The sequence below is a fragment of the Astyanax mexicanus genome, chromosome 18 (assembly GCF_023375975.1).
Source record: "Astyanax mexicanus isolate ESR-SI-001 chromosome 18, AstMex3_surface, whole genome shotgun sequence".
NCBI lineage: Eukaryota > Metazoa > Chordata > Actinopteri > Characiformes > Acestrorhamphidae > Astyanax > Astyanax mexicanus.
The window spans coordinates 41,683,808-41,698,677 of NC_064425.1; the positions used below are offsets into that span (position 1 = coordinate 41,683,808).

The following is a 14,870-nucleotide window of genomic DNA, read 5'->3' on the forward strand; positions in this document are numbered from 1 at the left end:
CGGCTAACGAATCCCGATCCGACTCAGAGTCACCCGCGAATCGGCTTATCTAGACCGAGTCCTTAGAACAGAATCAGTGAGTGAATCGGAGCGATTCAGGTCATTTGTAAAATCAATGTAATTAAATAATCTGAGGAAATCTGTTGCCTTCATTTTTTTTAAAGTAATGTTATTTACAATTTAAACTATATTATAAACTTTAAAAACTATTTTATAAACCTGTAAACAAATTGTAAGTTAATACATATTTAAAGCAATGTAAATTATAATTAGTACTTAATTATAAACTTATTATGAACAATTTGTTAGTACATTTCTTTTTAAATTATAGTTAATTAAAGTAAATGAATGAAATTGATTTGTAATTAGTCAAGTTATTTTATTTAATATAAAAAAAACAAAATATCATTATTGGAATGTATAAAGTACTATAGAGCTAGACTTGAGTGAAAGTACAAGAGCTCTATATTAAAAAAAGTTTCATTGAATGGATAGTTGGTAAAGAATCGGTTCGTTTAACTGAACCCAACTCTTCTTCATTCACTGAAGTGAACCTGTAGGAGGAGCCTGCTACAAACCATTTCGGCCGGCAGGGGGCGCTGTAGGCGCTGGAGTGAGTGTGTGCTGACCTCTGCTGGTCATGTCTGTTACTGCAGCTACACCCCAACCTTACACAGCATATACACACTCGTACTGTACCTAAGGCTATGTTTACATTATCAGGCTGAAGTGACTCGAATCTGATTTTTTTGCTCAGTGTGGCTCAGATATGATTTTTTAATGGCTGTGTGAACGTGCCAAATCAGATTTGTTTTTTTAATCAGATTTGAGTCACTTTCATATGTGGTCCTAAACCGGATACGTATCGGATCCATGGACATGCGACATGAATGTGAACTGTCAATTCGGAATTCATGCATCTTTTTGCTTTATGCATTAGCATTAGCTCTACGTGCCTCTCTCTCGTACCCACACATCTCTTGAGCAGCTGTGCAGCTATAGCTGCAAAAACAGCAAAAGCAAACCACCTGATCTCTTTTTACCTCCTCGACATCAGATCAGCTGTTTACTCTCCACTCCAGCAAAAGATGTTTCACATATGAGCTGCTGACTCATCCATTTCCCTTTATAAAGCTAGGAAGCTCTCTCAAATATGATTTTTTTTTTTGTTGGTGGTGAAGAAGGCGACGTTTAAACAGGTATCAATTTGTGAATGTAAGCCGTTTCAGGGACAGCTTGTTCCCATTACACACAGATACTGATCACTTACATTTGTGAATGTGAACCGTCAGAATAGCCAAATCCGATCTGAGCAAAAGAAATCGGATTTGAGCAATGTGGCTTGTAATGTGAACGCAGCCTAAGACCCCTACATGAAAAACAGTGGGACCCCCCAAACCTACATGGACAGCAACTGATGGACAGGATGAAAAGTCTCATAAAATTAAAGTGAAGTATTTCTTACTTTACTTTGACTTTTATTTTAACCAAAAACAGTTGGGACACTAAAGCATTTACTTTACTTTACCTTGAAATGTTGCCATTTCTTCTCACAACAATTATATGATGTTTTGGCACTAATAACACTTAAAACTTTACTGTACACAACACAAGCCTTATTATGTTCACCATGACCTTTATCACCAACAACAAGCTCTACAATACAGAGTTACTATATTCACTAATACCACAGTGGAAAGTGTATTGTGCTCAAATGAGTCAGAATTGGAGTTTAAAAGGAGCTTCCAGACTGTTCTCAGCAACAAGTCCAAACGTCAGGGTCTGTTATTGCATGAGGGCGTATCAGTACACTTCTGTGATGCAACATTAAAGGTCCATTATTATTATAATATGAGTTAATGCACTTGCAGCTTTTGTCAGCAGAGCTTCACACAGTATTTTCTTATTTGAACTGTGTGGTATGTCACAGTGATCTATGGGGGATACCTCCTGAAACACTTCATCCCTTGCTATCCTTAGTGAATATAGTAACTCAGTAAAGAATATGTAAGAAACACTGCCTTTTTTATTATTTGCTTTTTCCATATGATTCCACAATTATGGATTTGGAGCTGTGAATCTTGAATCTTTATACATGTATAAAATGCTGCTTTACCTTTTTTACTAATGTGAATCACCAATGGTTACAAACATTTGTTGCATTTTTGTCATATTTTCTAAGATAGATGAGAAGATGAAGTGTGATATAAAGCTATCGCTTTCCTTTTTACATGGGAGAAGAACCTTTATTCAATTTTGGAGAGAACTAATGAAGAATCTGTTTCAAAATATCCATGTGTACCCATGAATATTCATAATTTTGAAAACAATTAATTTTATTCATATAAATTTAATGAAATTTTATGATTATGAATTGATGAACTGGTATTTCCTCATTTGTCTATTTATGAATAGTTTCATGGTTACCTGCATGTGTCAGTTGTTATAAAACTTGCCTAACTGCATTTTTGGTATTGTCCTAAAATACACAAGCTATTGTTTGTTGTCTATGGCCTTCCAATCAAAAATGACCCAGTATTATTATTATTAAAAAAGTAAAAGGTAAAAAGTAAAAAATATTTTCTTATATTCTAAAGGTTTACTCGTAAATACTCAATAATGAGCCTCACCCTCAAGCGCAGATATAATAGTCCTGCAGATTTGTCCATGTTAACACATGTAAAATTTCAGCACTATATAAATTATGTTTAATGTTTTAATTTAAATAACCTCTGAATTACACAACTATCAATGTAGGCCAGAATAAAACTGGGGCTAAGGTCACAGGGGGCGGAGCCGGATCAGAGCACGTGATCAAAGCCCCGTATTTGATTGGCTGGAAGTAAAGTAGTCGAAGAGAGCCGACGTCCCGGCACATGATCACGTGACAAACATCCTTGGCTGTGATTGGCTGTCTGCCTGGAGAGTCTTTTTGTAGGGCGAAGAGCACAGGACGCGACTCCCAAGGATCCGGATTTCTTATTACAATATAAACAAATACACAAAAAAATGCTGATTTTCAGAAAGGTAGAGTTTTATATATTTATTTCATTGCTTTTAAACAGATTCTGCAGCCTTTGCTTTGTGGTTAAGCTTAGTATAGTTTCGTTTCTACCGCCTTGTTTTTGCAAGAGTCCGTTCCACCTTAAATAGTGCAGCTGTTCTGGTCGAGTTTGGGGTTTATATTAAGGTGTTTTTGTGTTTAATTCGAATTATTGCAGATTTACGTCTGGTTTGTATTTCGTTATTGTCTTTAAAAATGGCTCACAACGATGAATAAACACATAGGTAGTCATATTACACTGTAAAGCAACATACGCCACAATGTGAGCACTCTATTTAAGGTGGACGGGAGAATGAGAGTAATAATGCTCGGTGTTTTGTTTAAATTGATGCACAGTTATTTATTATCTGTGAGTTATTGTTGTTATTAACCCATGAAAAAAACATAAATATTTCTGAATATGGATGCAAAATTCTAAATGAAATCAGATAAAATCATTGAGCTGCTCATGCACGTTTTTTAATTAATGTGGGCACATGACGGTATGTATTAAGTTAAAGTCCTTAACAACAATTTCAAATATATATATTTTTCAACATTCTGTTCTTCAAATCAGATCAGAACTGGTTACATGTTAAAATGTTTGAAACACAACTGTAGAATCAAAAATATACTTTTTAAAGGAGAGCTTAGTTATATCCTACAGCACTATCCCAACACATCTACATTCTGGAAATAAGGTCAGATAAACAAATACACACCCACACACTGTGCTGTGATGCTCTCAGGATGTTTAGTAGCCATATGTCGCTTAGGAACTTAATGACTCAAAGTGAAGGACAGGGTTAGACCTGTCACAGTAAGAATTTTTGTGTAGAAAAACATGATAAATTATTTACATTTGATGACTTGCACACCTCCGTTCTCCACTACACCGCTCCACACCTCTTTGTTAGAGCTCTGGCATTTAAAAGGAGGCTACTGATAATACAGTGAGGAGCAGCAGCAGGAGCTCCTCAGATAAAGTGCTGTTCTCATTTTTCTTCAGGCAGGACATCACTAGATGAGCTTTTGAATCAAGAGCTGAGCTAAGCTATGGTCACTCCAGTGTGTTAGCTTGTTATGCTAACTGGCTAGCATTAGCTAGTGAGCTGTATGTGCTTCTTTGGCTGTGTTTTTCTTCACAGAGCTGCATGTGAGGGACTGGGTTCTTTATTAGGCTGTAACAGAATTGCAGGATTAGTGTTGTAATAATACAGTCATTGAACTAGGGCTGCAGTGATGATGAGTTGGACTAATTGAAAATGTTAATTGAAAGAAAATAGGATTTTGTTTGAATTTCAGTGTCTACCACACAAATTGCTGTGGACAGAAACACATTGATGATTTGTTTAGGTAAATAATAATCGTTAATTAGTTAATTGATTGCAGAAATAACCTTCAGATTAGTCAGATACCAAAATGATTATTTGCAGACCTATGTTGAACTAAAATATGTTTTCTGGCGAACTCTGTGAGAGGAGTGACTCAATGTCTGAGTTTTTTGCAAACGTGATCTGGAATAAAACTATAGAGTGATTAATATTGAATTTTGTTGTATGTTCTGTGTGTGCGCAGGTTCTGCAGACAGGGGTTCAGACGGGTCTGCGGTTTCAGAGCAGTGGAGCTGCAGCTCGAGCGGCCAGTGCAGCGAAAACGTCACATGGAGGAATCTCCTTCGGTACGTGGACGGACTGCACAGCACGACTGGTCGACCCCTGTGAGTGTCTGTGTTTGGTAAATACAGTAGAATTAATTCTATTTTCTGTGATCATCAACAGAATTAACTGACCAGCAGAAGGAATTCCAGGAAACAGCCAGGAAGTTTGCACGAGAGGAGATCCTGCCGGTCGCTGGGGAGTACGACAAAAGTGGTGAAGTGAGTTTGTGAAATATGATCTTTGATTTTGTTTAGTTCCATTAAATGGGAGATGTAATGAAATGAAACGTTTTGGCCGAAACCAGACAAAATGAAAAAAAAAAATGGCCAAAACCTGAATACTAAATGATTTTCACTATTTTTTTAAGCTGTTTAGCTTTTATTAATATTCAAGTAGTAAATAATTCTGTGTTAATCCTCTCGTCTCCTCTGCTGCAGTATCCGGTTCCGCTAATCAGGAGGGCGTGGGAGCTCGGTCTGATCAACAGTCACATTCCTGAGGACTGCGGTACGTCTGTGTATATTGTAAATATGGTTTCTGTCCACTTTATCAGGCGACACCCTTTTTAACAGGCCTTTGCCTGTATACAGACTACAGGTGTAGATCCTATAAAACCCTTTTAAGCAGATTAAGCAGGTGTAAAAACAGTAATAGTACTCTGGTGTGGAACAAAACCACAGCAAAACTGCCAGAGGAGGAGGTCTTGGTCTGATCCCAAACGAACTCTGGAGAGGTTCGCTTGTGGTGAGAACAGAATCCGGTCTTGATCCGACGCAGCTATCAAATATACTCCTTTTATTTGAGCTAAACTGCTGATAAGGTGCAGTTTAATCTGATATATTAGCCAGATAATGTTAATTACCACAGCTATGAATAAGGACTGTCTTTGCTGCTCCATGCTGTTTACACTCGCAGTCTGTGCTGCATTCACTACTAAGTGCAGAGGCAAATTTTCAGGGTTCTGTATTAAAGCAGCTTCACACTGCACAGATATACCCGCTGGAACACAGAATCTAATAGAGCTCCAGATCAGTTCTGGTTGGTAACTGGTCATATGGTCTCTGTTTCAGGGGGACTGGGTCTGTCCAGTTTCGATGCTTGCCTGATCACAGAGGAGCTGGCCTACGGCTGCACAGGAGTCCAGACGGCTATTGAGGCCAACTCTCTGGGAGTAAGTGTTGAGTGTTTATCTGATCCGAGCTGCTCTGTTATTCTCCAGAATATTATTTAGCTGTAAAGAGCATCTGCAGCATTAACTATTCTATCTGTTTTAGTGGTTGTAAATATAGAAATCTAATAATTACAGTAATTCATTATTTTTTAATGAACGTCTCCTTAATTAAACTGTTATTTTAAGCTGTTATTAATCCTGTACTGAAGCTCACCTTGTGTGCTCTTCTGTTACAGCAAATGCCAGTCATTATTGCGGGTAATGATGCTCAGAGGAAAAAGTACTTGGGAAGGATGGTCGAGGAGCCTCTGATGTGTGTAAGTACTGCATACATTTCCTTAGATATAATATTTTTTATAAAATATTTAATACAGGAGGTCAAAGTTAAGTGCAAAGTTAAAGACTGTCCAATGGAAATTACCAATTAATGAACCAATGAATGTCTTCTGTCCATTCTGCTGTGGTACAGGCGTACTGTGTGACGGAGCCGGGAGCAGGTTCAGATGTAGCAGGAATAAAGACTCGAGCTGTGAAGAAAGGAGATGAATACATCGTCAACGGCCAGAAGATGTGGATCACCAATGGAGGAAAAGCCAACTGGTGCGTTTACTCTTACTTACTTTTTACCGAACTCTAGCCAGCTTATTTTGACTAGGTTAGATCCAACATTGTAAGTCATTGCAAGACCATAATGGAGCTTAAAGAGGCGCTAAACCTTTCACCATATTTTATATTAATATTAATAGCTAAAATGTGTTCCTGTTAAAGCATTTTTTAAAACAATTCCTATCCTTTAAAAAAAAAAAAAAAAACTTTTATTGTGGTAATTTCCACCTCTGCTGCACCCTCACAGGTTCAACTGTGCTATAGGTGAGGAAGATGTGTCCATGTACTTTGGTACAAGGATACTCATAATATGCAAATCATTCAATCAATAATGTTGCCTGCTGGTGAAGTTCCAATCATCTGGGTCTCAGCCAATCGGTTTGGCCCTGCCCTGCCCCTAAACCCATACATCACCCAGTACCACTCCCAAACACCACTCATTTTTTTTAAGCATTTTTCTAATTTAATCTGAGAAAGGAGTCAGCTAAAATCAGGGGTGTAGTTACCATTTAAAAGCTGACAGAAGTGTTTGAATCTAATTTTGTTGACTTTTGATAAACCATTTAAACTTTTGAAATATGGATATGAGCCAGAAGTGAAAGAACTGGTAGAGAGCTTTGAATATGTGGCCCTCAAAATATATAGATCTTATTTAGTTATTTTGAAATAAATTTGATTTCACCTGCAAATTTCACCCCCTCACAAATTCAAAAAATTGTATTTGACAGCTTTCATCTGCACATGCCCAGATAAGCCATACAGTTAAATATAGTATGTGGGATTCATCAATGTAGAAGGTGTATAATACAAGAAAACACAGTAAATGAATGTTGATTTTTAGTGGATTTTAGACTAAATATGTTGAGTCTCATTTCAGATTATACATTCATGGCTTGCTCTGGTTTTGTGTGTTCAGGTATTTCCTGCTGACCCGCACAGACCCCGACCCCAAGTGCTCGGCCAGTAAAGCGTTCACAGGCTTCATCGTGGAGGCGGACACTCCAGGAATTCAGCTCGGCAGGAAGGCAAGACCATTTCAGTCCTGTACAGCTGCAGCTGTGCTGAGTTCACTGTCCCGCCTCTAATAACCCATTCAGCAGCTAACAATGAGCTCAGAGTGTTAACCCTTTAACCCCGCCATCAAACCAGCAGCACCAGTTTTACCAAGACAATGCCAGGGCAGTTCACCAACCACTATAGTTGTTGTGGACGGGATCTGCTGGGTATAACATGGTATATCATAGTGTTGGGCAATAATAGCCAAAAAAAAACAATTCTTTTTTTTTTTCACAAAAAAATCAGATTTTCGATTATAATATTTTTTTTCCCCTACTAAAATTCAAACTACAGATGACAAAGAAATGGTTCAAAACTAGGTTTATCTGTAAAAAAAAAAAAAAAAAAAAAACATTTACGCACTCAATGAAAGAAAAAACAGAAAAAACTTTTGTTTTCCACAATTAATCAGGGATCCTCACTGGAGAGCGATGATACTGCAGTTTGTAGAAACAGTAGGGGTGTTTGTGTCTGTATGTAAAATCACGATTTACTCCCTTTTGTAAATCGCATAAAAACTGTAATTCGAATTAACCAAAATAATCGTGAAAATCACCCAGCACTAGTCAATAATGATAGTAAAATTAAAAAAGGGATTGTTTTATCCTCAAAGTAAAAACTGGTTTATGTTATTCCACTAAGATTGGTTGTTTTCAAAAGATCAAATTAAATTAAATAAAACATAATATTAATAAACTGCAATCATGTACTAACTTGTGTTACCAAGTAACCAAGTGTTAACCAGCTACAATGATTAGTAGATCGCTGGTTCGAATCCCGGTCATACCACTTGCCATCAGCTGCTGGAGCCCTGAGAGTGCACAATTGGTCTTGCTCTCTCTTTGGGTGGGTACAGTAGATGGCGCTCTTTCCCCTCATCACTCCTAGGGTGATGTGGATCAGCACAGGGCATCTGTGAGCTGATGTATCAGAACCGACTGGCTGCGCTTTCCTCCGAGCGTTAGCACTGTGATGCATCTCGGTAATGCTGCATCAGCAGCAAAAAGAGGCCGAGTCTGACTTTACATGTGTTGGAGGAGGCGTGTGCTAGTCTTCACCTTCCTGGTGTTGTGGCATTACCAGTGATCAGTGGGTGGGACAATTGGCTAAATTGGCAAAAACCAATAGGAAAAAGTGTTAAACAAACCAGAATACTCTGAAGAATTTAGGTGCTTTTATTTAGGGAGCTGCTAACTTGTTTTCTTGAGTTCTTGATTTTTTTTTTATTTTTTTTTTGTCTAGTAATGAAACCGTGTGAATAAATTATGGTCCTGTTCTCTTTCTTGATCACTGATTGGATGGTGTTTGAGATGGCATTACCCTCTGATATTCCTCCCTCTGCCCACAGGAAATGAACATGGGTCAGAGGTGCTCCGACACCCGGGGCATCACCTTCGAGGATGTGAGAATCCCCAAAGAGAATGTGCTGATTGGAGAGGGGGCGGGGTTTAAGATCGCCATGGGTGCTTTCGACAAGACCAGGCCTCCGGTAAGAGTCTCCTCCCATCAGTTACACTCTAGTGTCAGAGCAGCCAGAGGACCATGTGTACCATCTGTACCACGTCCAGCTGTGCAGTGCAGAAGACCTTTGTACTGGAACTGTGTAAAACAATGACCAGGATCAGCAGTTACTGTGAAACCAGCAAAGCTGCACAGTCAGCATTAGAGACGAGCAGTGTATCTTAAATATCAACATGTTTAATATCTTGTGTAAAATATACAAAATATATAATATTGCAATATCTCACTTCCTAGTATCTGTGTGAGATCAGTTTGTGGAAATGATTTGACTTCTGCAGGGATAACAGTTACAATAAGTATTGTTTTTTAATTATGTAGTAGAAATATTTTATTTTACAATCTCAAACATCTTAACATCCAGTGCAGTTTTATATTCATTGATTAAAAGTATAATAAAGTTATACTTGCTAATATAGTGACATTTTTACTATTAGAATTTACAGCATGCTGTGCTTTTGGTATTATATAACAGCAATTCTGCATTTCTCCTAAGCACAAAGAGAAAGGAGTTTTTAGTCACAAAGCCCAGATGTAGTCAGCAGTTAGTAGACTAGACCAGGGTCATATTTTCCAGAGCTTTACTGAGCATGCCGGTAATGTCTGTCTATAATGGATCAGGATGGTATCCGGACAGTATTGGGTCAAAGGTTAAAGTTATGACACTGTTATTTAGACACTGTTATTGGATGAGACTGTGAAGATCAGGTTCTATAAATAGCTGATTTATTTACAGTGCAGCCAGTGTCCTCTGTTATCACAGATTAATAATGGTTTTAATTCATGGCAGTATATATATGTTGCAATAACTATGCATACAGCTTTGGAAAAATATGAGACTCCTTAATTTTTTTATTTATTTTTTTTATTTTTGACTGCCCAAAAATCAGTCTCAGAAAATTAGAATATTATGTAATACCAGTTGGTGTCATATAAGACAACTGGCCACTGTGCCAAGTCCTGCTGGAAAATGAAATCTGCATCTCCATAGAAGTTGTCTATATATGTATGTATGCAATGTATATAAACGCACAACTTTTATGGAGATGCACATTTCATTTTCCAGCAGGACGAGAGTCTTAATGATTAAAGATAATTGGGATATAAAGAACTATGATTTGGCAGGGGAAGGGGTTGATCATTATTGTTCTATTTAGTGTTAATTGCTAAATAAAATTTGCCCCTTTTACAGAATGACTGGCAACCCTAGTTAACATACTGTCTGGTTCCTATAGCAGTCTTTGCTATGTAAAAACTATAGGCAGTATTGAGGTCATGTAATGAAGCTGAATAATTTCTGTAATAATTGTGATAGGCCTACATACAGATTATTAACAAAAATGTTATTGTGTCAGGGTGCATTTGTAGCTTTAGTATGGGGCAAATATACTTTTAATATATTCATTTAAATACACACTTTCAGGTTGCTGCGGGTGCAACAGGGCTGGCCCAGAGAGCGCTGGATGAGGCCACCAAATACGCCTTAGAGAGGAAGACGTTCGGCAGGTTCATTGCTGAGGTAGGTGATTTCTCTAATGCTCTAATTATTAACAAAGGAGCCGAAATATTTCTTTTAATTATACGTCTTTTGTTACTTTTGTTAATTAGACACTCCTGAGAAAGTAGTTATGAGGTGAGCCATAAAAAAAATTAACTGTACACTGCTGTAGTCCCCCCTGCACTTCCTGTAGTGTATTACAGTCTGTTAGAACAAGTGTGTGAATAATGAGCATTATAGGGCTCCCCCTACACTTCCTGTAGTGTATTACAGTCTGTCAGAAGGAGAGTGTGAATCATATGAACATTATAGAGCATTATAGAGCGCCCCCTACACTTCCTGTTGTTTATTACAGTCTGTCAGAATGAGCCTGTGGATTGTATGATTATAGAGCGCCCCCTACACTCATCATATGAATATTATAGAGCATTTTAGAGTGCCCTTACACTTTCTGTAGTGTATTACATTCTGTCACAATGAGTATGTGGATCATGTAAACGTTATGTAGCATTATAGAGTGTTCTCTACACTTTCTATAGTGCTTTACATTCTGTAAGAAACAGTGTATGAAGTGTGAGTATAGAGCACCCTCTACACTTCCTGTACTGTATTACAGTCTGACAGAATGAGCGTGTGGATCATATGAACGTCATTACAGTTTGTCTTTTATTTTATTCCTCCAGCACCAGGCCGTTTCCTTCATGCTGGCAGAGATGGCCATGAAGGTGGAGCTGGCCAGGCTGGCCTATCAGAGAGCTGCCTGGGAGGTGGATGATGGCAGAAGGAACACTTACTACGCCTCCATCGCCAAAGCCTACGCCGGAGACATCGCCAACCAGGTCGCGAGTGATGCCGTCCAGATCTTCGGTGGGAACGGATTCAACAGTGAATACCCCGTGGAGAAGCTTATGAGAGACGCAAAGATTTATCAGGTTAGAAAAAGAATCAGTAGTTAATACTTTTTTTTTACTTTACAGGAGAAGGCAAATATGTTCTTATCTTTCAATTGAAGATAATGTAAATTAATAGTTTGTACTTAGTACTTTTTGAGCTTTTTTGTTGGTCAGTTTCTTTAGTATTATTAACAAAGTGTACAAAGAGACAACAGCTTTTAAACTATGTAAAAAAAACTAAAAACAACAAGGGTCCATATTTTCAGTGCAGCGATATATTTTGATTCCCATCTCAGCATTGTTCACCAGAATTGTCAGTGGCAATGGCATTTCAGCAAAACTGGGGCTATCTTTTTTTTTTTATTATTATTATTATTATTATTATTTATTTATTTATTTATTTATTTCTGAGGAATAATTTGTTTCTGCTTCCTTTCTTTTTCAGATTTATGAAGGAACGGCCCAAATCCAAAGACTCATCATCTCTCGAGAGCATCTTGGAAAGTATAAGCAGTGAACGTATCTCAGCACCTTCACCGGGAGAAGCACTCCTTAGTCGAAAGGTGTAGTTCAATAGGATTCATATAATAAATGGTTGTAATCATAATATATCACTTTCAGGCAGTTAAGAGGAGCCACGGTTCAATATTTCACCACAGCCATATCTTATTCTAATTGTTTATACAGACACTTCCATAGTCTTGCTGTGGACATTGTTCTGTTCTGTCTATAGGAATGTGATGAGCAGCTGGATTGTAATCCTAATTGCAGTGAACTTTCCGTCCGTTAGGGTGGAGTCTTTTTGTCCTGCGTGGCTCTGAATTCTGTTTATACAATAATAGGAATGGATCTCAGGATTGTTGCCAATGTCGTTTTGCCTTAATCATTTTAACATTACTCATGTTTGTATATTCTGTAGGACAATTGTTGGTTAAGCATTAAACTGAACAAAATAGAACTCATAATAAAGAACACAATACTTGCGTTTTTTTTAAATGGTATGTCTTCCAAAAATAAATAAAGATGAACAATTCTGTCAGAAATACAGTCAAACTGTTTCTTCATTTTTTTTTTCTTCTTATTTAAGTTCTCCAAATCTGCCACAGTGACACTACAAAGAAAAGAAGAGAGCACCTACAGTCAAATAGGGTGGAGGTTGCTGCAACACACTTTCAAACAAGATTTGCCTAATTTGACTGTGTGTAGAATACTGGAAGATTTTGGGTGGCATTGTAGGAGCAGTGTCGGAAAGCTGGTTTTGTGTCCTAGGACATAGGCCTTCCAGCAAGACAATGACCCAAAATTTTTACTTTACAGAAACAAAACAAGCAAACACCTTATTTTTCAGTAAAAGTCAAGTTAAATAGATTTTATTCAGTGATGTTGGAATATTTCTATTGGTCCACTCACCATTAAATTCTGATAGAATAAATCAGATTAATCTACAATAACATTAGCACTCCCTTATTTTTTACATTTTTTAGCATATCCCCACAAGAATTGTCTAAAGTTCTGGAAATGTTTTGAACCAGTCGTTGTCTAGAACATCCTTATTTGGTCCTTATTAAAATGTCTCTAATTCTTATACTTGTCTATTTTTTCTGTTTCAACAAGTCAACTTCAAGAACTGACTGTTCACTTGCTGCCTAATATATCAAACACTGAAAAAGTGTGATTGAGTAAATGAGTGCAAGCAAATGTTTAGGCGCACTAAACAAAACACATTTTGTTGTTTATTTAAGTGAAAATAAGTGACCAAATGTATGTACCCTTTTTAAACACAGAATTCCATTGCATTATTTTTCATTTTAGAAAAATAGTTCAGTATTATTTGTCAAAATTCTTCAGTTTAAGTCATATGCATATGACTTCAATGAACACATCATTTCAAAACTACAGACCCTTCTACTGCTCTCTGTTTAGACAGATTGGTGTAAAATAAAATTCTTTAGATTGAGGTCTATGAAATGGATAGATAGTCATACATTCCTTGGTCATTGCACTTCGCAGTTCCACAAAAATAATTAGCAACCCCAAAAGTTTTCATACACACAGTTTGCCAAAATGTACATGAGTAAGCCAAAAACCTTTCTAAAAAAATGTCTTTTGTGAACACATCATTCTGCTGTTTACCAAAAATGGATTTGCTGCCTTAAGAACTGGGTGCCTTGACTTTTGCCAGGCACCATGAAGTCTGAAGATTACCGAAGGGTGGCAATGTTGAGCCCAGTGTCAGAAAGCTGGGTTTGCATCCTAGGTCATGTTCAGTGTTGGGAAGTAACGGATTACATGTAACGGCGTTACGTAATCAGATTACAAATTATAAGTAACTGTAATCCGTTACAGTTACTGCTTCAATAAATGGTAATCAGATTACAGTTACTCTGCTAAAATTAAAGGATTACATTGCGGTACTTTCCTATTTTTGCTCTTCCAACACTGACAAAACGCAAATAACATTTTGCGGTGAAATCGCTCTGATATGAAAGGGAACTGTCTGCCCCTCGTCCCATCTCGCTGCACACACACACACACACACACAGGGAGGAGGGGCAGACAGCGGCTCCGCACACACAACGAGACGAAATTAACTGACATTTTGGTCAACGAATAAAAACAAGACGAAAATGTTTGGCAGGGACGAAATCCAATCAGAACTGATTTAGTTCTGTGAAAGGTAGGGACCAGTTAGGAAGAGATCCAATCACTGCTACTTTAGCGAAGGTGGAGAGGCGGGATAAGCGGGGTACTCATCCAATCAGTACCCGCCTCTCCTTCAGTAGCGTCGCGCGCTCAGTTACAAAATTACAAACTGTCGCTACGGAGCTCGACTGGAAGTTAACTCGACAGTGTTCAGCAGGGAGAGAGAGGGGAGAGGCGATATATTTCTCCTTTGACGTCGCGAAAAACAAGATAACGTGTAAACCGCGTGGAGCGACTCAATCTCCGGTAAAAACACCACTAATCTTTCAGCTTCTGCAGACCAGAGTCACACAGATCTCCATGCAGAGATCAGAGTTTTAATGCTGATGTTATTTCATGAGCTGATGTGTTTAACTCGGCAGTGCACTAAAACACAGAACTGATACAGAACCCTAACTCATTAAGATCAGATCATCTGCTTAGTCTCACAGTGGGAAAGATATAGCTAGTGTTAAAGCAGGAACAGGTCAGAAAGGAACTCAATAATATAACCAAAATAAAACAATAAAATAAGTGAATATATGAACCCAAAAGTCTGTGTAAAGTTCCTTACAGCACTTTCTCATAAGTTTCTCACTTTAACTCATGAAGTCTCTCTGTACATCCTGAGAGCATCTCTACAGGACAGTGTGTGAAGGTGTGTTTTTGATCTCATTTATAGACTTTAGCTCCAGTAGGTGTGCTGGGTTAGTGCTGGAGATAAAACTAGATCATTTAAAAG

At 37.8% G+C, this 14,870-nt stretch overlaps 1 protein-coding gene across 1 annotated transcript; it reads left to right on the forward strand.

Moving 5' to 3' along the window:
- Positions 1-2,898: 2,898 nt before the first annotated feature.
- acadm (acyl-CoA dehydrogenase medium chain) lies at positions 2,899-12,493 on the forward strand. The gene is made up of 12 exons (XM_007245109.4): positions 2,899-3,027; positions 4,622-4,724; positions 4,825-4,922; positions 5,142-5,211; positions 5,775-5,875; positions 6,112-6,192; positions 6,345-6,475; positions 7,398-7,506; positions 8,886-9,026; positions 10,479-10,574; positions 11,237-11,485; positions 11,892-12,493. The coding sequence occupies exons 1-12, from the start codon at positions 3,010-3,012 to the stop codon at positions 11,961-11,963; spliced, it is 1,269 nt and encodes a 422-aa protein (XP_007245171.1). The 5' UTR covers positions 2,899-3,009; the 3' UTR covers positions 11,964-12,493.
- The last annotated feature ends 2,377 nt before the right edge of the window (positions 12,494-14,870 follow it).

Bases quoted from the DNA above. Each gene is read 5' to 3' on its own strand.
- acadm (XM_007245109.4), top strand. The intron at 6,193-6,344 runs GTAAGTACTGCA...GCTGTGGTACAG, and splicing joins TCGAGGAGCCTCTGATGTGT to GCGTACTGTGTGACGGAGCC. The intron at 11,486-11,891 runs GTTAGAAAAAGA...TTTCTTTTTCAG, and splicing joins GAGACGCAAAGATTTATCAG to ATTTATGAAGGAACGGCCCA.